We start from the raw sequence: 27036 nt of genomic DNA on the forward strand, positions 1-27036 counted from the left end.
TCTCTCTCTCTCTCTCTCTCTCTCTGTAAGATGTATTACAGTAATTCCTCGTGACTTGATATACATGTGTTGCTTTTAATTATGGAAGTGTATTACGCATGCTTATGGGAACAGGTTTCGTTAAGTTTAATATCAATGTGTGTGTGTGTGTGTGTGTGTGTGTGTGTGTGTGTCCCGCAACTTATTTTTATGCATATATATTCCGTATTAGCAGCCGTTAATTGTTGCTGAAGAGAAGGTGGTCGTGGTGATGGTGGTGTTGGTGCTGGTGGTTTTTGTTGTTGTCTGTGGATATTACATAATATTGCTCTCTCTCTCTCTCTCTCTCTCTCTCTCTCTCTCTCTCTCTCTCTCTCTCTCACACACACACACACGGATGGGAAGATCATGTTAGGGTAGCAGGCGATGGCAGGGCGCCAGGGCCACCTTTCAGGAGCTGCTAGAAGGAGAGAGACGGAGATGGAGGCAGAGAAAGGGAAGAGAGAGAGAGAGAGAGAGAGAGAGAGAGAGAGAGAGAGGACGAGGAAGGAGCTAGGGAGGGGAATATAATGACGTCACACACTTAGACACAGGGAGGAGGCAAGCAAGGAGGGAGGGAGAGAGGACGGAGAGGAAGGCTGGCTGCATGGGTGAGCCTGTGGGTGGGTGGAAGCATGACGTCACAGAGGCTTGGCTAACATGCACTCTCTAAGCTGTCAACACTGCCTCGCCCCAGCCAGAGAACCCGCCATGCCGCCCCACTTCCCGCCAAGCTGACACATCACCTCACACCCCCGGAGGTCACAGTGCACGCGGCGCCTCACACACCATTACCTGCGTCACTCGGGGGGTCGGGTCACCGCACTCACATCATCCCCCTCTTCCCACTTCTCCCTCCCTCCCTTCCTCCCTCCCCGTCAGACTGGCTTCATCGACCACTCTCACCGCCCTTCTCTCTTCCTCTCGCGTTGCCCAGCTCGCCTCTGCAATATTGCGTTCTTGCCAAGCTCTTATGTGTATACCAGACGCTGCTTTTTGTATAGATTCAGAACGTTGATGTTGTTTACTTGCCACATAAATAGGCTAATTTGGGTAAAGGTAAAATTGGGGCTATATGTTAAAGCTGCCCATGGCCTCGGTGCTCATCTCCGTTGCTCTGGCCCTTGAGCCTGAGTATAGATAGATGGATTGTGTATGTGTAAGTATACCAGGATGCCTCTCGCTGCCAGGTTGCAGCCTTAAATGCAATGAGAGCTTCAGCAGCAGGAGCTTACTGGCCCCATATGGTACAGCGGGGGTAATGGCTGGCTGGCTGACTGCACCTCCGTTGGCTGTGTCGTTGGCTGGTTGTTAGAAGTTGGATTGTTGGGTGTGCATTTGGCTGAGTTGGGTGTGTTTGGTTGGCAGTCTGGTTAATAGGTTAGAAGACGACTGTGTATTTTCGTGTGTGTGTGTGTGTAAGGGGGGAAGGGGGGAGATAACTGGTTGGCTGGCTGTTGTCCATGACCAGATTTCGGCGTGACCCGGGCTGGCAGCGGTATCATTAAAGGGGATGGAGGCGTGCAGGGAGCTTGCTGGGGTGCCGGCTGAATCTTGATGATACCCCCCCACCCCACCCCTTCTCTCTCTCTCTCTCTCTCTCTCTCTCTCTCTCTCTCTCTCTCTCTCTCTCTCTCTCTCTGTTAGATATAAGGAGTTCGTTGTAGCAGTATATTCCTAGTTTTAAGGACATACCGTCGCATTTATGTCTTACGATCTATATTTCGTCGTGTGTGTTCCTCTCTCTCTGGGGAAAAAGAAGAAAAAGATGTCTTCCTTCGCGTCTGGCACTCTTCTAAGACGCTTAGCCGCAGCCCAGACTGACCGTGGCTTGTCTCCTCTTTCAGATATCCAGTCATGGTGGGAGCTGCCAAGTATTGCACATTTTTGCTCACTCTTCAGGGCCGCATTCGATCTTCTTGACTTTGACATCGAGGTGAGTGACTATCAGGCTGCTCTTATTATTGTTGTTATTATTAGAAGTTATCTCTATACCTACTATATTGATGTTATTATTAGAAGTTATCTCTAAACCTACCTTATATGTATCTTATGTCCTGTTTAGTTATTGCGTACCATAGCCTATATGATTCCTTCCTTTCACTGACTGATTCCTGCCAAGTCTTAACGTATCCCTAAAGTAAGTACATTTGGGAGCGTGTTATTGCTGCGCGTGGCCTCGGTGTTCATCTCCGTCGCATTTGCCCTTGAGCCTGATGCTACGTAATAAATAGCCTTCACCTCCTTCCTCAGTAATACCTGCTGTAACGTTATGTGGACAGACAGGTCAGAAGTTTGTATTACAGCGTGTGAAACAAAGCGAGAAACCCATAATGTGTTTGAATATAAGGACGTAACCTTGAACTTGTCTCTCGTAAATACAAGTGGAAAGTGAGAAATAAAACTCTTTTGCGAGAAGAGTGCCAAGACACCTCTCCGAAAGACCCCCTCTGGCCACGCGTTTTTTTTCTCTTTACTGAAACACCGCTTAGCAGGCTTTTTTATGTCTTTGCTTTTGCCCTTGAGCCGCTTCATCTGTGAAAAAAAAATGTGACAAGGGGAAAGTGTTGAATGGAATACTGAACTAATACGAATTAACAATGACACTTATGAACTGACTGAATTATAATGTTCTTAACCATTAAATTATCTATAGACAATCACCGGTGAGGCAAAAGTATGTGTTCAGAGCAGGTAGAATGACAGGTAACTCATATGGGCTTAAAAGTGAAACAAACAAACAAAAACAAAATTACGGTTGACAACACTGTCGCTGGTGTTTGAAGGTTGCCGAACGACACGTGACTTCATACATGGCTCGTTTTGTTCCTTTGATCCCTCAGACGAGCCGCATATTGTAGCACCGTGTATGCGAGGCGCTCTGTTGCTGTCGATATAAACATATGTAGTACAGTATCAAGGAAGATGTGGACTGACGGTGAAGGGTTAGGGCCGGCAGTCAGGAGAAACATGGAAACATGGACTAGCAGGCAGCAGAAAGCCTGTTGGCTCATTACTAGGCTGCCTGCGTTCAGTGATTTAATCAATCCGTTTGCCACAGGAGTGGCTTGCAGGGAAGGATTAAAGCACTTGGGTACCTACTCTTGGGAACGTTCAGTTCACTCCCGTTGCAGCAAAGTGGCGATCAATGTGCGGATATAGTTCGATAGGCGTGGTAAATAGTGAAAACAAGTTGCTCACCATAAAAAGCTTGACCTTGTAGTGTTAGCAGATAATGCATTGTTGTCTAAATATACGCGCTTGTGACAATCTGTAGAGTAGACGTTTGAAGATGTAAACTCTGCGGACTTGTCCTACCCAAGATTGCAGTCCGTTTCATAAAGATTCCCTCAAGCTTGTTAGTCGTTCGTTATCATTCTTTACACACGAAGGGAAAATAGGTAACTTTTTACCTTCTATTTAAAAGCCTTTTAGAGAGCAATCACGGTAAAATGTTTCTTATTACTTTTTTTTTCACGGAGTACCGTTTAAAGTTAGGTGATGAACTCCATAGTGGCTTGATGTGTTGATCCCTGTCCAGATACATTCTGTAACGGTGGATCTGCGTGTTTCAGGAGCTCGAGGAGGCCCTGCTGACCGATGGCCTGGAGGACACGGGCAGCCCACTCCTGGTGGAGCTGACGGTGCGCCTCGTGCAGGGTTGCCTGCCGGGGAAAGCCGTCAACGCCACCAACTACCAGAGCTACCTGAGGAAGCTCTTCAAACACAAATGTCAGGTGAGGAAGCTCGTGTGTGATGATGGTCTCCAGACGACCACCACTTCACAGGACATTATATGAATGTATATACAGTCTTAAGATTCACTTGTGAAGTTGCACATGAAAAAATATTTATATTAATTTTTACATGCACCTTTACGTATTACATTTGCAATATTTTTTTCCACTTATACTCAGCTGTAACATGCATTTTAAAGCCTTAGCACATGTTTAATGATAAATTCAAACTAGTTGATGAAAAATCTTCATAATTGTAATTGTCATTATATGATAAACCATTATTAATATCCAATAAATATGTTCTTTAATAACATTTGCATTCTTAAGGATCAGAATAAGTTGTTTTGGTTGACCCTTTTATCAGTTCAATGTCTTATACAGTATAACAGTAAATACATTAGTTAATAGTGCGTATTCCAATCTGATCAGAACTGATTCCTTTCTCATTCGAACATTGTATGCAAATGTGAGGTTTTCAATGAGTTATATACAGTGAGAAAGGATGCCAGTAGGTGTGATGTGCATGTTTTTGGGGGAAAGAGAATAAATCTAAGGGACACTGATTTCAGATGGTGAAGTAAACAAAAACATATTAATTTTTTCTTCAGGAGGACTCAACCAGAGAAAACCTGTTTGTGGAGGGGGACATGCGATGGCTGCCTCTTCGGAGAAAAGTCGAAATCCTTCATGCCCTTTGTGACTTTAGACTAGAAGCTGAAGACGTTCTTGATCTCTTAAAAGTAAGCAGCTTCAGTAATTGTACTTTATTATCATTATTATTATCATTATTATTTTAACTACCATTACTGTTATTTGTATTGTCTGCATTTTCTCGTTTTTCATTTTTATTGATGGATTGAGTGTTTATCTGTACTGTAATCATTCTATATTTTGTCAACGATTGCAATAATTCTCCAAATATTAATATACTTAATCTCCTTTTCAGAACTTAGAATCCGATAGTTTAAGAGTGGAGCCCCTTGGGTACGATGACAGTGGCTCCACCTACTGGTATTTTTATGGCACCCGACTCTATCGGGAAGATCATTCTCTGTACCACCCACACAGACGGAAACCAAAGGATAAAGACAAAGAAGATAAAAGGAAAAAGAAACGAAAGAAAAAAGGGCATAAAAATGAGGAGAGTGAAGAGGAAGCAGACTTACCCAAGGCTGTGTGGCAGGTGAGGCTTGGATTTATTTTACTCTTTGAAAGATATAGATTACTCAGATTCAGTGCATCACTAAGGAATAGTTAGGATTATATGAAACATGGCATTTATCAAATGTTTGAAATGCAACAAAACATCTAGAGAAAGGAAACTGTTTCATTTAGCATCTAAGCACATTCTCATTGTTCAAGGTAATGTAAGGTGCTCAGAAAAAAATGTTGAGATTACATATTTCCTTGTTTTAATTGACAATAGTATATCCTGTTATTGATGAATAGGCAGTAACAAATGGCTCTTCATCCCTTTGTTCACAGGTTCAGTGCTTTTCTGAGGAGGACTGGAATGCACTGGCTGAGAAGTTTGAGGAGTGCTCCTCCAAGCTTGAACGGAGCTTGTTGCAGACTCTTCGTGAAGACTTCCTGCCAGAAATTCCAAGACTCTTCCAAGAAAAAGAAAAGGTGATTATCTTGTTGACTCAGTTTCACAGACCCCGATTCCTCTTTTTTTTCCAGATAAAATCTGGATAATTGAAATTCTGATGTACAGTGTACTATAATTTTCGTAAAACTGACCATAATTCACAGACTTCTGCCAGCTAGCACACACGGTGGCAGTATCATATTTGTCGTGCCTTGCTAAAGTGTGAGGACAGAGCACTTACTATCACTCTTGTTCACTGCTAGTATTATTCAAAATATTTTTTTATAACCATTAATGGATTCAAAGCATTTGAAGCCCAGTAGCCCAACAGATACCCTTGCTATAGACCAACAGGTCAGGTATCTCTTTTTTCTATGTTTACAACAAATTAATATATTTATAGGAGCTGCTTCCCATATTTAGACTAACTGGCCTCTTACAGAAACCTGATGTCCTTAGGTTAAGAAGAAAATCATAGTTTGTGCCATAGATGCTGATGAATGACAGAGGGAGGGTCAGGCTTCACCGTAGATATATCTACAGTATGTACAGCTTTCTGTATACAAATATTGGTTGGGAGACCCTCGTGCTCCTGATCCGTGGGTGATTTTGTGATATACTGACAGATTCAGAGGAAGCGCATGATGGAATTTGCCCCAAGAAGGTCTTCAGGTCGTGTTCAGAAGTTGAGGGAAAAGAAAGAAGAGGAGGAGAAAAAGATGGCAATTGAAATTGTGGAGCAGGAAAAGAGAAGACAGTTAGAAGAGGAGAAGAAAAAGAAAAAGAAAGAAGAGGAATCAGTTGCTGCTGAAAAGGTTGAAAGGTAAGTCTTGTTTTGTTGGCCAACTTGTGCAGTGAAGGTTGTCAAAATGTACACTAGTGTAAATGGATGACTTGGAGTTTGGGAGAATGGGCTAATCCATATGTCTCATATGCTCTTCACTTTTCCAGTTATAACTGTAACCTGCTCCCTCTTTTTTTCACTGTAGTTTTCTAATACTCCCATTAATGCTCCTTGATACTTCAGTTGTCCAAAACTCAAGAGTTAATTTGCAATTTTCTTTCAGAAAAATTGAGCGAGAGGTTCTGAAGGAAGAAGTAATACAGGAGAAAACCTCACCGCCAAAGTTGATTAAGTCGCCGCGGGAAAGGAGGAAGAGTGAGGGGCAGGATTTTAAGATTCGGGACAAAGTTGAACACAAAGTTGAACCCTCAATAGACCTCTTTGAGGTTAATGATGCATCTGACCACAACGAGAACATTTGGGAGGAGCCAGTGAAAAAGATAAAAAGTGGGCGACCAAGGAAAAGCAGTACTGATGAGGCTGAGGACAAAGTTAAACCTATCAAGCCAAGAAAACCAGGGAGAGGCAGGAAGCCTACAAAGAAACCTATCTCACCAAAGGAAATCACCAAGGAGGAGTTGAGTGATGAAGAGATGGAAGAGACCTCCAAACCTCAGGTGAGCACCAAGTATAATTGTTTTTACCTTCTTTCATGTGTGTATGCTGGTGAGGGCACACATCCTCTTTTGTGTTCGGAAGCATGTAGTGAAAAATTAAGTTAAAATTCGAGGCATCTCATGGTTTAGCAGTATCAACCATCTTCTGCTACTTGTGAAAAATCATCCAAGCATATTCTGATTTGCCTCAACAGAAAGAAAAATATGCTGAAAAGTATCAAAGACTATGTATCGGTTCTGTTAAATCTTCGTGCCTTTCATTGTTGTATGAAGTAAATATTTAAGTACAGTAAGGTATAAGAAGCAGGCCTTGCTGATGGCACCAAATCTCTTTTCAGGTGTACAGCGGACGCAAAACTAACAACTCCTTGTCGTCAGTTGCATTTTCCCTCAATAATGCAGCTGTGGTGCCTGAACCAGCTGTCACCAGTGTCAACTCTGTCACGTCACCACCAACCAAGAAGAAGGTCAAAAGTGCCCACATGTAAGTGTTGGGGAACAATAAATATCAATCTGCCTCAGTCTTTTGGAAACAGCTGGATATTTAATTTATCATCACAGATATTGTCATTACTCCAATTCATGTACAGTGAAGTTAAGTGCACTGACTTGTGAAGTTTAAATCCCTGCCAGCAGCTCACATAAATCCATGAATACTATGATGACAAAGCTTATATTGTGGAACATTGTAATTTATTTATTTATTTATTTATTTATTTATTTATTTTTTTTTTTTTTTTTCTGTAGGGTTTTGCAAACAGAAGATGACCTCAGGACAGGGATGTACAAAGTTCTTGAGCATCTGCGGGACCACGAGGATGCTTGGCCCTTCCATGACCCTGTTGAGGAAGAGTACGCGCCCAACTACTATGCAGTGATCCGCAGACCCATGCACATCTCCAGGGTGAGTATTATTGGGCCTCAGGGAGGTTCACTAATTTAGGTTTTTTAAGGGATTATTCAGGGCTGAGATGCATAAAGTTGACTCCTATTTTTTGCAGCATCACCATTTGCAGATTTGCTATGTGCAGATTTTTGGGGATGAAATTGATTTTAAAGTTACTGGAGGAAATCAGCATTTTTAGCAGCAGCAGCAGCTGTTCCTTTCAATTCATAGTGCCTTTATTGTATATTTTCTTTGAAAATACTGTACTATGTGGTTATGCTGTGCAGTTATCAAAGTATGTGCTGTGACTCAGGAAACATGGATTCTGTATTAGCGACGAGTTGCACGACTTCACGAACCCTCACCTGTAATCTGATGATCCCAACTGTAGCCATAAACATATTTTTTTCTCATTGTGCTTGGAACATTCACGAGTGTTCAGCTCACTTATTATGACTGTAGAATTGATTGATGGTGTTATTTATCAAACTATCTCCTCCACATGTTGAACACTGGATCTGCTTTTTGCCACACTGAAATAGAAAAGCAATTGGAGTGACAATTTACCGAGCAATGCTTGATCTTGGTCTTAGTCATGCCATCACTTATACAGCGAGGCTAAAGAGGGGTTCTCTTAGTTTATAAATAGTTCATAGCTAGTTCAGCTGCAACAGGTTACTATATTCACTGATTTTGATGAGTTGTTGGGTAAATAACCTCACCCAAAGAATATCATAGTAAATAAGGTTTCTTATTGTACATGTGTTTATGCCAAATTACTGCCTAAGTACTATTTGCATACATGAATTTCAGATGGAGGAACGACTGGATGGCGGCTACTACACAAACCTGGCCATGTTTGAGGGAGACTTTAAGCTTATGATGGATAATTGTAAACTTTATAATGGACCAGAAAGTGGTAAGTATTTTTAAAACTGAAAAAGAGTGTCAAATAAGCCTACTGATTGTTATTATGAGTGTCAATTTCTTTTCTTACATCAAAAATGTCAGTGTCGATTCAGATGAATTCCAAGACTAAGTAGACAAGAAGATTGTGACCACAGTTCATCCAGCTCAGATAATTATTTGTTGCTAGGAGTGTCATCAAAAATTATTTATTGACAACTGTTTAAACAGAAAAGAACTTGATGATTTATCATATCTAAGACTAGATGAAGATAAATTATATCTTGTCATGTTAATCTTCTTTTTGCACCCACAGAATATACACACATGGCTTACACATTGGAGAAAGTGTTTGCAAAACTCAAGGCAAAATATCTTGAGGCAGACCTTTCCTCAGACGAAGAAATGTACATAGACATGAGTTACCAACAGTCAGCCAAGAGAAAGAACAAGAGAAGAAGTAACAGTGATGAAAAGGAAAACACAAGAATAGATAATGGTAAGATGCTGACCAAGAAGAGAGGACGCAAGAAGAAGAAAGTGGGACGGAAGCCTAAGGAAAAGCACAAAGAGGAAATGGGCCTTACCTCTGAAAAAGACAAGGATTGGAAGAAGAACAAATTTAACAAAGAAAAAGACAAGGAGAAGACAAAGAATAAAGACAAACCAAAGATAGATGAGTATGAGTTTCGAGATGACAATGATGACATGGGGAGAGAAGAGGAAGAAGAGGAAGAAGATGATGATGATGATGATGATGATGATGATGATGATGAGTTCCCAGAGCCTCCACTGCTAGTGAGAGAAGATCCTTACCCTGAAGAAGATGATGAGGAGGAGATGGATGGAGTGGAGGAAGCACTTGAACCTTCCTCCTTTGCTAACGAGTCACATGGGGAGGAGGAAGAAGAAGCACCTCCTCCAGTGGTGGAGAAGGAAGAGAAGAAAGTGCCAAAGACCAAAACTGGAAGAACTAGAAAAGAGAAAGAAGAAGGCAATAAAAAGTCATCCTCGAGTGACCCTGTAGAGGAAGATGAGGACGATGATGACATGGAGCCAGATGTGTGTATGTACTACAACAACAACGATTACCACAGTGATGAGGATGAGGACGATGCAGCTGAGGTGGCAGATGGAGAGATGGAGGACAGGGAGGAGGAAGAGGGAGAGGGAAAGGGAGAGGGAGAGGGAGAGGAAGAGGAAGAGAGGAATACTACTGACTATCTAAGTGAGAGGCACAGTGAACTCTTTGGGGAGATTGATGATATTGATGATGAAGAAGAGGGGGAGGTCGAGGCAGTGACAGCAGCAGTGGATGGGGATGTTAAGGGTGGTGAGAAAGGGAAGCACAACCACCTGGGGAAGGCAAGCAAGAAAAAGGGTGGCACTAGCGGCGGCAAAGACAAGGAGAAGAAGAAACACAAGCATGGTGAAAAGCATGACAAACACCACCACCACCACCACCATCATCACCACCATCACCACCACCACAAGAGCAAAAATAAGGAAGGGAAGCACCATAAAAAGAAGAACAAGCATACGGCCGAGAAGGACTCCAAGAAAATCCTGAAGGTGGAGGATGTGTATGACTACTCTGAGGAGGAAGACCCAGGAGAGCAGGTTGTTGAGCCTGAAGTGCCTGAAGGTGCGCCGGTCAAGGTGAAGGAGGAGACGGGCAAGAAGAAGAAGAAGATCAAGCACCGTGGGAAGCACGAGAAGCACGGCAAGCACCACGACAAACAGGAGCGCCACAAGGAGGGCAAAGTTAAGGAAGGCAAAAAGGAAGGGAAGAAGAAAAATAGCAAGAAAAAGAAGATCCCTGCAAAAAATATGGCAGCAATTGATGCTCTCTCTCAAGCAACTGAGCAGACTTTGAAGGTGAGATTTGTTTATTGTGGGTTTTAAGCTTTTGTTGTCTATATTTTTTGCATAAATGAGCATTAAGGTACAATCAAATTTCTTTATAAAGTTATGTCAGGATTGCTCAAACCAAATATAATGGGTCACTTTTCAACTCAGCTGTTCAACATTATTCAAGTGAAATGGTTCATTGATTTTATGCATTTCAATGATTTATAGTTCTAATATAATGCCATGGACATGTTATGATTAAGAGAAGTGTATGACAGGTGCTTAGTGGTTAGTATTTGAGGGAATATGTCTTGGTGGCAAAGAGTGACTAGGTGGAATAAAAGGTCAATGGTGATAATGGGGAAGGGATTAAATACTCTGTGAATTATTAAATGTTAATTAAGGGAACAACTTTTTTCTCTCTCTTCCCCTCTTTTTCTTTTTTTTAGTGAAACTTTAGCTGAAGGGAAGTGATGAAAATAAACTAAAATACTAGGGGAAAAATCTCTTAATTGTAAAAGTTTTTGGTGACAAGGCCAGGCAAATATCTTACAATACGAGGTAATCATAATCTTTCTGCTTTGTTTCTATAGTTTGCTATTAGTTATATTGTTGCTGCTTACCTGGATGTTCTCACTCTCCTTCCCCTCACCCCACAGGACATAACAACGATGCTTGATGAATCCAACGTTCCGCGCATCAGTGAGTACTCCTCCGCCAGCAACTCACCCTCCCGCAAAGTCACTGCAGAAGAATTTGAGGCCATTGCTTATAAGATTGAGGCAGAGTACAGAAGGAAACTGATGATGGATGAGCCAAAGGATAAAGACAAGAAAGCACACAAAAAGAAAAAGAGAAAGAATGCAGATGGAGCAGAGGGAGAAGAACCCAAGAAGAAGAAAATAAAGAAAGAAAAGAAACCTGAAAGTGACAAGGACAGCCTAGATAACACTAAAGAGTTATTCAAAGACATTAAGGATGGAAGGATAAAACCAGGGGCCATAATAAAGTCCAAAGACATAGCAAAGAAAGAGGGTGTGGTTAAAAAGGAGACAAAGAGTTCCACGGAGGGAAAGCCTAAAGCGAAGACTAACCCTTTTGGGAAGATCAATAAGCAGGAGCACTCCAAGCTAACCACACTGATAGCAAAAGCCAAAGAATCACGTATAGGCCTTGTACCCAACAGCGAAGTAGGAGATAGTCCAAAGCTTAGTCTGGGCAGCATCATTCTCTCAGGAGACATTGGCACAGGCATGAAATCTACCCATGAAGCCAACAGCACGGATGATGAAGAAAAGTGGGAATCTAAAGAAAAGTGGGACAGCCCCTTTGAGAACAGGTGGGAGAAAGTGCCGGAGAAAGAGGAAGCTCCATCTGTGAGAGAAGAAGATGAGAAAGAAGAAATTCCTGAAGTGGAGGATTTTAGTGAACGAATATGTGAAGAACCTCCACCAACACCTCGGGCACCAGAAATAAAGCAGGAAAGGGCAACTCCCAATCTGAGTGCATGGTTTAAAGCTTTTGGCACACCCAAGCTGTCATCTGCTGGGCCTAAAAAGATGCCTGATGACATGATGGGCAGTCCCAAGGAAATGGATGACTCAGAGATCATCAATGTGGAAGATGAGGGGGATGTTGACGTTGGTGAGCCTTGTCCACTGGATGAGCCACCACCGTCACTGCTTCCCCCCGGCAGCCCTGAGCCGCCTGTGTCTCCAGAGCCTCCCATCTCCCCAGAGAAACCACCAGAAACTCCTTGGTATGAGAAACTAGATGAAAAACTGGAGGATGAACCAATTTGGAAGAAAATGAAGGTACGTGCTCTTGATCTTCATGTAGCAGTCATGTTCTCACTCACATCTTACATCAGGCCTTGATCATTTGTTTTGTTTGAGCTCACTTGGTGACAATAGACTCTTTGCCTTAGAACATCTTCCTAAATAGACAGTTACACATATAGTTTCATTGTTGTCACCTTTTAATTACCTATATTTCATTTGCATGTAAATGACTCATATGGAATATATTTCCGTTTGGAAAGATGAATAGCAACATCAATGTTTTCACAACTAAGGCATTATATGGGATTTTACTCTTTTTTCCAGTGCTGCCAACTCAGTTTTAGATATAGTAAAATAACACATTATGAACATGATTTTGTTCTTTGTTTTCTTCAGTACCATTAAACACATGAAGTGAATGTTTGAAGTAGAGATAAAACTGCTTCTTTGGTGTTATGTACTTTTGCAGTTTGTTGCATTGGGCCTGATGAAGAGTGATGATTATTATACAGTGCAATATCTGGACCTATATTCTTCTACATATACTGTATTTTTTGTAATACTTTCCCTTCTAAGGATATGAGACAGTCATGACACTTACTTGAAATAGAGGACTTCACTGGACTCACATTGACTCTCCATAGTCTTCATGAATTATACTGAAAATATTGAAAGATTTTTTACATGACCATTCTTTTAAATCTTTCTTTTCAAGTTACATACATGATTGAATTTTCTAATTTTTCACACTAGATGAGAGACCAAGGATACACGGTTGTGGACAGCAGGATGGTAAGAGTTGTATCTATCATGACCATTATCTTCCCTCAACACCCACAGTTTATTAGACTGAAAGGTTGCCTGTGTAGCATTCACAACATGTTGATTGATGTTGACGAGAATAATGGTCAATAGATGGTGAAGGGGCATACCTGATGAAGCACTCTTCTTTTTCTTCTTCACCAAACAGTGAGACAATCACTCTGACATTAGTAACAAACATATAGCATGGCTAGTAACATCTCACTCTACATTAGTGTGTTTGTGTTTGAGTGTAGCACCATAACCAGTTCATGTAATGAGGATGGATAGGCAGATTCAGCTGAGGGACTGTAAGGGTTAGTTAAGAAAATTATTGCATCTGGGGTTTTCACATAGTATGCACCCATTTGATGATGAATAGGTGTGTAGGTTGCAGTTTACAATGCAAGAAAACTTTTACTGTTCACTTGATTGTCACCACCCTTCTCAGGTTTACTGTCTACTCTTTAGACATAATAGAAATTTTGAGCTTTCCTTAATGAGAAGGATTTTTTGTGGTGGGTGGGATGTTAAAGAAATAGTTATGTAAAGCATTGCCATGACATCTGAAGTAACGCTTGTTCCCAGAGGTGTGTTCCTCTGCAGCATTAGGAAGGCCTGGTGTAGAGGGGTGAGGGAGTAAAACATATTTTCCTTTCTTTTTCCATGCCTTGGTTTTCAAAGTAGTGCTTTAATTTATTTATCATTTATGAGATTAAATTCCTATATATATGCTTTTCTTAATTAAGATTTTGAAGTTTTAAATCTTAAAAGAATATAATTTGAATATTAAACTTATAGATGGGGCTTTGGGGACAAAGGTGACCGAAATAGTGAAAACTCTTGAAGAAACGCCACTTGAATATAAATGTGCTGCACCTGCACAGATTTCAGGAATGACAAATATTTTAGTAAAAAAAAATAGTTATCATTAGAAAATGCTCAAGTATTTTTAAATGTAGAGAAATAAGGCATATTTGAGAAGTAATTAAATTAGTATAAACATAAATACAGTCAGATTGACACATGGCAGGGTTGTAATCAGTGAAGGATTTTTACCCTTGATTCAATGTGCTAAAAGTAAGAAAATGGTGCCAAAGTTTTAAAGTTGATCTGTTTTCACTTTATATAATATTGACATTACAAATTTAAAAGTTCAATTCAGTTTTACTTTTGTGTAATTTTTGGCTAAACTAATTTTAGATTAAAATGAAACATGCTGCTATATACATTTTGTTTTTATAAAAGTTTATATATTATTTACATGATTGTTATGAAGGGGTTACTCTAGGCTACCAACAAGGCTAGGTGTTACTCTGTTTGGTGGCTAGGAGCAGTAAGTAGGAAAAAAAAAATTTTAAGTGATCAATATAATCGTGGTTGCTGAGGCTGAGGTGTGCATTATCGTGCTCTGGCAACCTGCTGCCTCACAGCATGTCTGATTTTGTGAATGATATATGATAGCCTACTCATAAAAATGTCACCAGTATCAATAATATGTTGGCAACAATGAACAAATACTATTGATTATAGTCAATTTTGAGTTAAGAATTATTAATACTGCCACAGACAGCAGTTTGTTCATTTAATACCTATTACTTCTCTCCTCCAAGGGCAGTGCTAGGGCTGTTTGACAATTATAATCAGTGACTAACAAAACAGCTGTCTATGACAGTATTGATAAGTTTTAACTCAGAATCAACTTTAATTGATGATATTTGTCATTGTTGCCTGCATATTACTGATACTGATTGCTGTTTCCCATGTGTAGGCTATCACCTATTACCCAAGAAACTAGACATGCTGTGAGACAGTAAGTTACCGGAGCACGATAATGTACACCTCAGACTCAAGTGCTGCAAATTATAACTGAATACTTTTTCTCAAACATCATTTTTACCAGTTGTAATATGTATGAGGGGAATAGAATTGGAATATTACATAAAACTTCTTGACAATGTATACTTGTTGTAAATCAAAATATTTTTTCCTTATATGGTAAGGTCATTTACTCTGTGGCTTCTTTGAAACTATTCTACATTTCTCCAAATGGAAACCTTGAACTGGTATAGTTCATCTCAGTCCTACAATTTTCTTTTTCAAGTATTTGTAATAGATTTTCTGTGGAATAGTGATCCAGCTGTCCCTGCTCATGGAAACTCAAGTATGTGCTGATTTACTACTCTGTGAATTTATCTCCCTGAGAGGTCCTGAGGCATGGTAGCCACATAACTTTGAATAACTAAAGTACTTCTTGAAAGTATAGCAAGGAAAGAGCATTGCACTTGTAGTCTTATTTTTTTAATGTGAGAATTTTTTTTTGAGAATTACATATGATCCTGTGAGTCTCAAAACACCTAATACCCTTGTCAAAATGTTCACACATATCCTTATTTCTTTCTCCTTCCAGTCTTAACATACTGCATGTCCTCTTATATTATTTTGTGTATATTTTAATTTACAAGTTGCTAATGCCATTTGACATATTGCATCAGTCTCTCATGAGTAAAAGTTAATTCACAATACAGAAGAACATGTACCTGGTATCCATGAGTATGTGCAGGTTGGTGCACAGATGACACCTGGTGATGAACATCTGGGAATTACATGTTGGTGTCACGTCTCAGTGAACCACTAAAAGGGGACTGGTGACCAAAGTTTGTAGATGTTCAGTGGTTTTTTTATCCGTTCAGAAAGGGGTAATTGCCTCTGAATTATCTTTTTGTTAATAAGTACTGTATGGCCCAAATTATGGTATATGTACCCTCACGTCCCATTTTCTGTCAAAATGACTGATTGTTTTGGGGACTTTGCCACAAGTAGTTGTATATATCTTTCAAAGTAAATTAGCACTTTTTCAGTGGTTATGTTTTGCCTTAGGGCTGTATGTTGGGGTCGGGGTTAGTCAGCAGCATATGTACACAGTGAAATCAAAGAATATTTGGTTTTCTAACTCCCATCTTTCCACTGCCTTTTTTGTAGCTCATTACAGTCTGCTGCAGTTCTGTCGTGGACCATTGTTTCCTCACTTTTTACCATATTTTGATTTTGATAACTTTCTTATTTTTCCTTTTTCATAGCCATTTAGAACAAGCCAAGGCACTCAAACTACACATTCAGCATTCTAATTTTCTAAAAAAAAAAAAAAAAAAAAAGTTCATATGTTTCTTTGTTCCCTCATAGTTTTGACTACTAAGCAGTCTACCTTACACTCACTTTACCACTTTCCTGTGACCTTAACTCTCAAAAGAGGAGTATCAAGACACTTGACTTTTGTTTTGTGAAGTACTGTTTCTACTACCATATTTGTGAAGCAGCATTTAACTAGCTTTTTATGTTAGTTTCTTCCAGTTTGTCTTTTGAAATTATGATGAAATGCAATTGATGTTGTGTTGGTTTGGATCAGTGTTTGATATTCACCACACTTGTGATAGTTGGGACTAAGCAAACCTCATTAGGTGCAGAAACCCTGAGAAAAGATTAGTACTCCTTGCATCTTTATATATACGCCATGTTTATATTAGAGATGTGCCGATACCACAATGTTCGCCGATACTGACGCAGCTACTAATACTCACTTTTCAGCCGATACCGATACCCCGATACTAGCAAATGGCTGATATTTTGCCGATAACGATACTTTTTATTTTAATTACGTATCTTAGATTATAAAAGTACAAAATTACTTGTATTTTTAAATTAGAAATAAAGGGATTTGGGAATAACTATAATCGGATGGTCTTGGAAGTTGATATTAAAAAAAAAAGTAAAATGTAATATCATGGAGTCAGAATGGGTATAGTCTATATAATTGTGTGATCTTTTATCCAGTATTCCCTTGTTTGTTTAGCTCATGCAGATTAGCAATCCTTGGAGTGCAACTTCTCACGCAATGCCGAGCTGAGGACATCCATGATCTCAGTCAGACAGTTCTCAACTAGCAACTATGATCTTGGAAAGTGGGAATAATAAATGTTTTGCTTAGTTGATAAGCTGCTTAAGTGAATAATGAATAATATGCAGAGATATTTTTTTCTTCATTTAATCTAAAAAAATATATAATTCACATAAATTGGAAAATTAAATACTTCATTGTATGGTATGAAAGATATAAAAACTACAGTTTCCAATAATAATTATAAGATTAATAGTAATAAGAAAAAAAATTATAAAAAGAAAAAAATTCCACTGTTAAATACTAAGTATAAAAGTATTGGAGTATCAGCCATATTTTCACCTTGTTGATACTGATACCAATACTACAAATAAAGGCTGATACTGCCGATACCAATACCAATACTATCAGCACATCTCTAGTTTATATATATATATATATATATATATATATATATATATATATATATATATATATATATATATATATATATATATATATATATATATATATATATATATATATATATATATATATATTATTTGTATATATAAAATGTGCATGTGACAATGTGATGGTCCTACCACTACATTGACTCCCAGTGAAAGTACTCAGAAAGTAGTTTAATCAATCAATGGATGCACACACCTTAGGGGGTGGGGGGTTGCTTTTCCCACCCTATGACACCATTGCCAGGGGTCCCTCCAAGCAAGCTTCTGTGCAGGTCACCTTCTCCTCTCAGATTACTCATGACAGGATCCACCAACTTGCTCAAGCCATGAGCTTTGTGTGCATATCCTTGGCCACCTTCACACAAGAACAAGATTATTTCTTATGGATACAATCCAGTGAGCAGGGTCAACTTCTGAGTAGCGTGCCATATGCATGACCCAGATTTGGTATTTACGCATTATGTACACACACCCTCTCCCTTTCCAGACAGGAATGACCAACCCTTTTTTCCAGTTAGGAGGAAAGGTACCAGAGTGTCATATGGTAATCAAGATCAAATGCAACTCACTGATCATGGCCCCACCTTCAGTTTTGAGCAATTCTCCAATTATGTTACAAATACCAGCTGCCTTTCTACCCTCTACTCTGCCACAGCTTCTCTGACCTTGTCATGAGAGGGTGGGATTTCATCATCCAAGTGGATCAACATCCACTATTTGTAACCCAGAGGTTAGGAGCTGCCCACTTGAAGGGTCAAGGTACTCAGCCCTGTGAACCCTTTGCCCAGCCCTGTCTGACATGTGGCAACCATTTGCTGTTCATATAGCACTCAGCCAAGAGAGAGAGGCTTAAAGCAGAACTTCTTCAGGTTGGAGGTCATTAACATTGGAATGACCCTTAACGTCTCCTAAGAGAGACTCCCGACATACCTCTCCTTTTTCTTCTCAGGAGAGCTGTAGTCTTACATGATAGAGCCATATTATTGGTTCTGATTCCCAGGAAGCCTGGCAGCACAACTCTTCTTGATATTCTTCATTTTCCCCAATGGAAAACCACTCTGTAATCTCAGGCATTCTCCAGTGTACTTCTGTGCATCTTGGAGAGTTTCATGTTTGAAGGTTTCACTCAGTTGTACAGTGGTAATGATAGTTAATAAAAAAGAAGTATTACAACACCTGGCAGCCTGGCAGTACTAGCCTCATGGCAATGCATTACTCTGATTCATTCATCCTTCAGCCCAGCACCTTTTTTGACATCTTGAAGTCCTGCTCTCTATGCTTACTGACAGTGGTTAGCTGTATCAGTAATGAGACCTTTGGTGCCATTACCAGTACTATTAAACTGGTACCAGTACCTGCCCAGCCCTAACAGACAGTTGTTGATGTTGACCATTTTTGGTAATCCAGACTAACCGGACTTCATCCAACCTTTGCTGTATGAGGGAGTTTGCTTCATTTAGAGTGAATACATCTTGAGTGATTTTCTCCACAGTTACTGTGAGTAGATGAAGCACATTGTGGTTCATTACTTGATATAAGTAATGAAATCATGTGTATTCCATAGTGTGCTTTTCAAACCATTTCATCACATAAATAATTAGTTATTGGGCTAGTGTTGATTGTAATGGATTTCGGAATGATAATGAAGCTTTTTTATTTATATATATTTTGTTGTCCTTTTTGATTGGTTGATGATAAAACTATCAAAAGGAAAAGCAGATTGTACATGACATACTGTTTGTTCTGTTCACACAGTTTTTGTTTAGAGGAAATATATCTTGGGTATTTGAAGTCTCATCTGTATTGACCATTGGCAGATGTAAATATGTACTAATGTGAGTTTTGTTTATAACTCAATGCAGCTCAGTCTGCTGCTTCTCATAGTTGTAAGTCCATGTTGGACACAAAGTGAATGACCAGCTCATCTCCACACTAGTGAAAACATATGAAAATGAAAAAAATAGAGATATTTAATGTATTCTCCACTACTGAAAAAATGAGGGAATAGTTGTTTTACAAAAACAGAAAAAGTGGAAATTTTTCTGTATTTTATTGTAAGTGCTGTCTCTGGCATGAGATTCAAACATGTTTATAATATGGCCACCAGCTCAAGCTGAGTTGTGTTATAATCACTTCCACAGGTTTGTGTGTGCACATGAGTGTTTAATTAAGTTATTCTGATGCTTTCATTTGAGTATTGCAGATATTTTTTTTTACTCAAGCATTTTCCTTTTTGCAGTATAAGCAAGCACTTTTATTCATTTATTTATGTTTTCCCTTGGTGTGAAATGCTCTTTCCAAGTAAATTGCTAAGAATGATATTATACACATCACTCAAGCAGTGTTATTAAGAGAAATGATATTACTGTATCGTGTGACTCAGGTGCTCAATAGTTTGTTTTCTTTCACAGCCTGATGAGGAGGACGACCCATACAAGTTTGAGGAGGAAGAGTTAGACCGTGCGCGGGAGGAAGCCAAGAAGCTTGAAGTGGAGCGACAACGAAAGGCATCCGTGTCATCCTCGGGCGTGTCGGATCGCTCGCCCCTCAACCATAGCTTTGACTCTGATCGTTCCCCTGCAGCATTTTCGTCGGAAGGGGAGCGCTCCCCCATGACCAGGTCTCCTCACACACCAGGATTTGGTTCTAAACAGTTTTCACCGGTCCCAGAAAAGTCTCCGAGTGTTCCAGCTTATTCTCCAAGATATGAAAATGCATTATCTAAAACATTCCCATCCTATGATCCAGATAAGTCGAAATATCAGGCTAATGGGGCAATAAAGGTAGGTTTCTATCAAGACATGACAGACAAACCCAACACTGACAAACCAGAGAAAAAGAGTGCAGATCAAAAACCAGCAGAATCACCAGTTTATAGTCCCACTGTGCCATACATGAGTTCATTTTACTCTAACAAAGCAGAAGCTAATAAGAAGCAAAAGTCTCCTGCTGGTTATGCTAGTTTTTACAGCTCAGAATCCAATCTTGATAAAGCCAAGACTCCAAATTACTACTCAGCGTCTGCTCCAGCCACTCCAACCGATAAACCGTCCCCTGCTGCTGCAGTGGTAACTGAACCCACAGAAAAGCCTAAGCCGCAGTATGGCTATTATTCATATGATACCAATAAGCCTCTTACTGATCAGTATAAAAGCACTGGATCAGTACCACCACCACAGCCTGCAAAGAAACCACCAGGATATTACAATGCTCATGATGGTCCCAAGAAGCAGCCAGCATCACTGTCCCCTGCAGCCCAGTCTGGTCCACTCTCCACTGATCTAGCATCTCCAGGTCAGGTTGCTTTACCAATATCAAGTCCAGTTTTACCCAGCAAAACAGAAATGCAGCCTCTGAAGAAGAGAGCAGCTATTGACCGAGGTGGACAAGATTATTCTTCTAGCGCACCGGTGTCAGTGAGACCTGAAGTTCCTGTTGGTGGACTTACACCACCTTGGACAGAACCTAAATCTGTAGAGGAGACCACAGCCCCTCCCAGTGTTTCAGTTCCCTTCTCACCTCATGCCCCAGCTTTGCCTGCCAACCTAGCTAACTTGTCTCAAATAGTTTCCCGCATCACAGAACCAGAATCTAGCAGAACTATTGAAAAGGAGTCTGCCAAGACTCCAACTGAATCTCAACGTGCCCCTCCCACCTATCCAACTCCAGACCCTGCCATTGGGAAGACTTTACCATCTCCTTTGTATGGTGTGTCTGGAGGACAGACTCCCACACAAAGTCAAGTTTTAGAATTAGATCGTAGTGGAATAAGTTCTGTAAGTGATATCAATGACTTGCACTCACCGGGCTTATCAGTTCCCGGACGGGTGCCACCAGCAGACCTTTCCCGCCAACTAGAAGCTGAACAGCTCCAAGACAGATCTGTTCAACCCAACTATCATCAGCAGATCACAAGTCCTCACATGCAAACACAGCCAGGCTTAGCATCACCACAGCAGTTGTCCAAAGGTCCACAAACACCACAGTCACAGTTGCACACTGGCCCACAGCCTCCAGCAGCACATCAGAAGCCAGCAGAGGTTACGCGCCCAGCCAGCCGGGACCTTCCCCCCGCTCATGTCACTGATAAATCTCACATGTACCTGCCACAGAAAAGCATATGGAGCACCACTTTAGCAACAAGTTTAGCTTCAAGTCTAGCCTCCAGCTTACCATCCAATATTGTCACTAGTTTATCAACAAGTTTAGGTACAAGTTTAGCTACCACCTCTGTGATTGCTTCCCTACAAAAGATGGGATCATTACCAGCTGACCGTCTGACACTCGATCGTGCAGCTTTTGCCACTCTCGCTAGTCGCAGTGGACAGGCAAACATTTTCTCGCATGAATTATTACCCAGAGGGTCAGTTGGTGCTGGACAGACTCAGGTGGGGCCTGGCCCAAGTAGTGGAGGTTCATCAGGAGGAAGCAGCTCAACTGGTACTGCAGCCACAAGCAGATCTGCATCTAGTTCTGGTAGTGCTGCAGGAGGGTCGGCTTCTGCAGCCAGTAATAGCGTAGAGTTGGGAATTGGACGTTCTTATGCTAACATGATGACTGGTCAGTCTTCCCCTTTGTTTGGCCGTGCAGAAGGAGCCCTTACTCCTGGACCTCTGCCACGTCCACTTTCTGGCTCTTCTTCCCCATTCCTGTCACAATCACCAGGGTTGAGTGCTGCCTTGGGCCTGCCTGGGGCACCACGCACTCCTACTCCTGCTCACCAACAGTCTCATCAAACTTTATCTGGATTAAGTCAAGGTACTTTTCCATCATTATCTCGTGATCCAAGAGATCCTATTTCTCAGTCTCATCCATCTCTTCAGATTCCCAGTCTTAATTCAATAGCTTCCAGTCAAGCTCAGACACTTGGCCACCTCAACGCTGCCAGTCTTGCATCCTACTCCAGTCGAGATTCATTGGCACTGATGAACCAAGGGAGTCGCGGTCCACTAGCAAGTGGTCTTGTAGATCCCACATCCCAGTTTTACCAGCAGATCTTTCAACAGCGCCAGGCCCAAGAGGAACTTTTGCTGAGAACTGCTGGAGCCCACCCTCAGCTGGCTGCCCACCAGTCCATGATGTTCCAGCAGGGGCTCATGAGTGCAGCCGGTTTGTCCTCAGGCTACCCTCCCTCCCTTGGCCTCAGGCCAGGGTCTTACCAAGGAATGAATAGACCATGGCTCTGAAAGCATGATCCCACCTCAAAGCTAAAAGTCCACCATGGTTATAAGAATGCAGGTCCTGTTAATTTTATGTAGTTTTAGTTCATTTTATGGGTTACCTGTTGCCTCAATATTCCTTAAAGGTGGTGTCTCATAATAACAGCTTTCTTCAGGATTGTTATTATCATATTGTAATAAGCTGTCATGTGCAATATTATGATGTGAGAAAGAAACAGCATTTTCATGCTGCAGGTGCTCATAATATATTGGCATGTTTTGTAGTTCATTGGAGCTAATAATGGAGTGGGATTTTGACAAAATAAAATGAAAATGTTGTCAATGTAATATAGTGTTGGTGACAAAGTCTTTGCTGATCAGTCTTAGAATGACAGTTTTTAGCAATGTAGCATAAGATAGACAAGTCCTCAGTGCAGAAATACTAGCACCAAAGTGTAATAAGTTTTAGTTGAACACAAACACCTAATGTTAAAGATTTTGTAATGTATATATCCAAGTATTTTGTAGTAAAACTGAAGCAGAACTGCCATTGACTGAGCATATAATAGATTAATTAGAATGCATCTTTGTGGCCTGAACTTCAGAATGCTCACCCAATTATTTCTCAGCATTTGTGTTCTTTTTTTACAAGTCTTTAGCCCGTAGTTTCTTTCTAGAAAGTTTGTTTGCTGCCATTCGAAATTCAGTGACTTAAAACACTCCAAGGGAAAATTATATTAATTCAACTTGGCTGCACAACCTTTTATTCACTGTCATTGCCAGCAGTTTCCATTTTAAATGTCAAGATTGCCAAGAACAAATTTTGCATATTGTTTATCTAAAACTCTCTCTGAGAAACATTAGTGGTGAAATATTTTGAAAGGAGATACATGATACTGTTATTTTTATCAATTTGTTTCTAAGTACATCATTTGGCTAAGAGGGGAAGGCAAGAGGAAGCTTTTATTTCGTGAGACATCACCCTTGAGACTTGTTTTTCCTGACTCTGGCTTGCAGTGTCTTGCAGCAGCAGAGTGCAATAGGTTAAGTTATTTTCTCTTTTTTTTTGTTTTTTTTTTTTTTTTCAGAGAACTATTTTTATATTTACTCAAAGCAGTATTTAAAATATTTTATTTATTTACACTAAAGAAGGCATTTTAACATACTATGAATCATTGTTTTATTGTGATTTTATTGATATACAGGTAGAATTGTGAGGAGTGAATGCTGCCAGTAGATATGTATTATACTGTTACTCTTTGTTGTGCCACATGCACTGCAGGCAGCTGACTTTGTCACAAGACTTTTTGTACAAAATTGTGATTTCTTTTAAATAAGTTTGACACATCTGTTTCACAGCAGCTATAAGGCTTACTTTTTACCTGGTGGGATTATTGAGAAAAGGTAATCCTTTTTGTCAGTTCTTCATTAAGTTCTGGGAAGTTTGTCCCCATAATACTCAGTCAATATAAATTTTGTAGTAAATGTACCTGACAACACCTAGGGATGTTTGGGCCATGGGCAAGAGAGGGGACACGAATGTAATGTTAGTGTGGTGTTGTAACTGAATTACTGATTTTGTTGGTGCTGGGCTGTGGTGGCTCTGGTATGTGTATCACTGGAGGTGTGGCATGCACGACTACCAGTACAAAATCTGCCTAAAGAAGTTGGCTTCTGGCATGTAACTCATAGCCTGACTTTATATTACTTATGGTTTCAGACACCACATTTCCCAGACCGTTGCGCTAAGTGGTGTACTCTAGAGCCTGCTAGCAAACACTTGCTCTGAAGCATCATCCTATGAGCAGAAAATTTGTGGACTTCCAAGTTCTCTTATTTGTGGGAAGTATTCATAATAACTGTGTATATTGACCTCAGTTGGTTTATTTTAATGCTTCAATTAAAATAATTGAATGATTTTAGCATACTTAAATATAATGAAAGTTTTAAGCTATCAACTTGAAGTTTTGTGGAGTTACCTTTTTTAATAGTAATGCTTATCAGCTCCCCTTAGAGTAAGGTTTGTAAGTCTTGAGTCTGGCATCTCAGAGTGTAGATCATCATTCATTCATCAAGCTATGGCCTGCTCTCTTTTCTGCCTGCAGCATCTGAAGGTTTAAGAAATTTGAGGACTTTTGTAGCTAGTACATAATAACATGTAATATTCATCAATGTCCACATCTTTTTTGTATCACTGCCTTTTACTGTGTTGATACTGAAGCCTGGCAAATCTGTCCCATTACTCAGTCTTAGCTGGCAGGGACCCAACACTGGGACTCTGCACTGCAGTCCAAGTCATTTCAGATACAGTAAAATAAATTTAAAGTGTTTCAATCAAAATGTCCAACAAATATTCAAACCCAATTAGTTTTTAAGCTGAAAAAGTTGGTGGTACAGCTGGTGGAGGGAGAGCTTGTCATAAGTAATGCACATTTTTTCCCATCCTTTAGTCGACCATGACCAGTTGTGTCCCACCGGGTGAAGCACTCAGCTGCAGCAAGGGGATGTAAATAGCCTATTTTTGAAATTGTGTACAAATGAGGAAGTCTGTACATATGTATATATATATACATACTATAAATATATATATATATATGAAAATAAGAAATAAAAGCTGTTTCTATACATACCATAATGAAATGCCTCGTTTCTTTGCATCCTTTTTTCAGTTTTATAATCATTCATATCTAATTGAGACCATACCATGTGGAGGATGAGCTTCAGCGATGCCACTCTATTTCTTCAGTGGAGTCCAACACAGGCACAAGTTTCAGACCCATGTTTACTATAGTCCGACACTAATATGAAGTCGGTTTGGGAACAGGAATGCTGCATCACCCCCGATGTATCACTCTCTCCCTCATATGTCATTAATGTACCATTTGGAATTGTGTATCATTTGATATTTTGTATACATTAAATAAGATTTGGCAGTTCTATGGCCAGGGAACTCCCTGAGCAGGCCCCGCCCAAACTGACTTCATAGCAGAGTTGAACTGAAGCGTATGCTCAACAAAATTATACATCACTCAGTCACTTGTTCACATAAGAAATGAGTTGACTAGTTTACTGATTATTGTAAGTAGTGGGAAGTAAAGTTCAGTTCCTGTATGATAAATATTTATAAAGTGAAAAATAGGGATGAAAGGAAGGAAAGTTGTTGGTGCTATGAAACCTGTGAATAATGAAAAGGAAGATGGGTGAATGCAGCCAGAGGAGTAAACAGTACGGTGTCAACCATTCTGTAAGGAAGGAAAACGCTTCTTTGGTGTGAGTGGGAAAGACTGCGGGTGGGAGTGATGCAAACAAATATGCTAAGGGACATAAGTGAGGTATGAGGGAATTAATAGGAGAGGTATGAAAAGCAAAAAGAGGCAAGTGTACTGAGGTGGTACGTACAACCATATTGAGAGGATGGAAGATACAAAGTAATGAGGGTGGCTAGATGGTGAAAAATTGACTGAGCATGACTGCAAGGGTGGACGAGCAGCTGAGCTGACAACATTGACAACTGATAAGTAATAGCCTGGGATGGAAGGGGATCATAAAGAAAAATGAATGGTAGAATTGGTGTATCAGAGAAGCACATCCATATTAGCCTGAGAAGAATGGTTTGCCTTCCTTATGAAACGTAATAAAACTTGGGGTGATTAGTGACCTTAATTATAGTAATCATAGTCATTGTTGCAGGCTGAGAGAACAGTGCTGCCTTTCACTGGGTGGTCTGTCTTATTCTGACTTCCACTAGAGAGGGGGTGACCTGGTGATGATGGCAGGTGTCGCTAAGCATATGCTCTGTAAAACAAATTCAGTTAAATATATATACATTACCGTTTTGCTAGGTTTGTAGTCACTGGTCATTTTATCATGGGCCTCCATTGACTACCAGTTTACTGTTCATTTCTCTAGCTGTTGCATATTAGTACTGCCTATAGGCTACTACTGATTTTGTGATTAGTCCAAAACAATTTTTACAGCAGAGGAGGCAGCTCAAAGGGAAAAGATACAGAAAAAGAGCCTCCTATGTCGCTGCTCCCCAAAAGCACAAAATATAAGGATATCCAAATCCAAATAAAATTTGAATTGAAAGTGTCTTGAATGCCTATAGAAGGCATTCAAGTTGTAAGCAGGAGGAAATATAGAAGGAAGTCTGTTTCAGAGTCTACCAGTGAATGGGATGAAAGAATGAAGATGCTGGTTAGCTCTTGCATAAGGGATTAAGATAGAATAGGGATGAGCGAGAGTAGTCTTGTGCAGCAAGGTTGCGGGAGGGGTAGAGGCGTCCAAAGAACGATTAGCTTGAAAATTAGCCTTAAAAAATAGATGCAACACAACGGCAGAATGAAGAGGTAGAAGTGTCAGTGGGAAAATGAGATCCGGCAAGGCAAATCTATGATTATATTTGTAGAATTGTCTTGGTTTATGTTCAGGAGTCAGTCACTCCATCACTGTTGCCATATTACTGTGTCTATGAACAAGGTTACTATTAAATATA

The 27036-nt window shown here is 40.2% G+C and overlaps 1 protein-coding gene across 5 annotated transcripts in view; it reads left to right on the plus strand.

Annotated features, from left to right (window-relative positions):
• LOC126998465 (titin-like) overlaps window positions 1-25181 on the plus strand; it is a 112955-nt gene extending 87774 nt beyond the window's left edge. For 4 of the 5 annotated variants that reach the window (XM_050860181.1, XM_050860179.1, XM_050860182.1 and 1 more), the window contains 14 exons: window positions 1866-1954; window positions 3594-3755; window positions 4367-4498; window positions 4705-4941; window positions 5244-5387; window positions 5976-6172; window positions 6417-6810; window positions 7149-7294; window positions 7558-7714; window positions 8510-8615; window positions 8919-10480; window positions 11113-12267; window positions 12988-13026; window positions 19794-25181. In XM_050860181.1, the coding sequence (XP_050716138.1) occupies window positions 1866-1954; window positions 3594-3755; window positions 4367-4498; window positions 4705-4941; window positions 5244-5387; window positions 5976-6172; window positions 6417-6810; window positions 7149-7294; window positions 7558-7714; window positions 8510-8615; window positions 8919-10480; window positions 11113-12267; window positions 12988-13026; window positions 19794-22568 (7295 nt within the window). In that variant the 3' untranslated portion in view covers window positions 22569-25181. The remainder of the gene's footprint in view (window positions 1-1865; window positions 1955-3593; window positions 3756-4366; window positions 4499-4704; window positions 4942-5243; window positions 5388-5975; window positions 6173-6416; window positions 6811-7148; window positions 7295-7557; window positions 7715-8509; window positions 8616-8918; window positions 10481-11112; window positions 12268-12987; window positions 13027-19793) is intronic. The other variant, XM_050860180.1, reaches the window with a different exon arrangement.
• The last annotated feature ends 1855 nt before the right edge of the window (window positions 25182-27036 follow it).

This window comes from Eriocheir sinensis, chromosome 14 (genome assembly GCF_024679095.1).
Source record: "Eriocheir sinensis breed Jianghai 21 chromosome 14, ASM2467909v1, whole genome shotgun sequence".
NCBI classification, from domain to species: Eukaryota; Metazoa; Arthropoda; class Malacostraca; order Decapoda; family Varunidae; genus Eriocheir; species Eriocheir sinensis.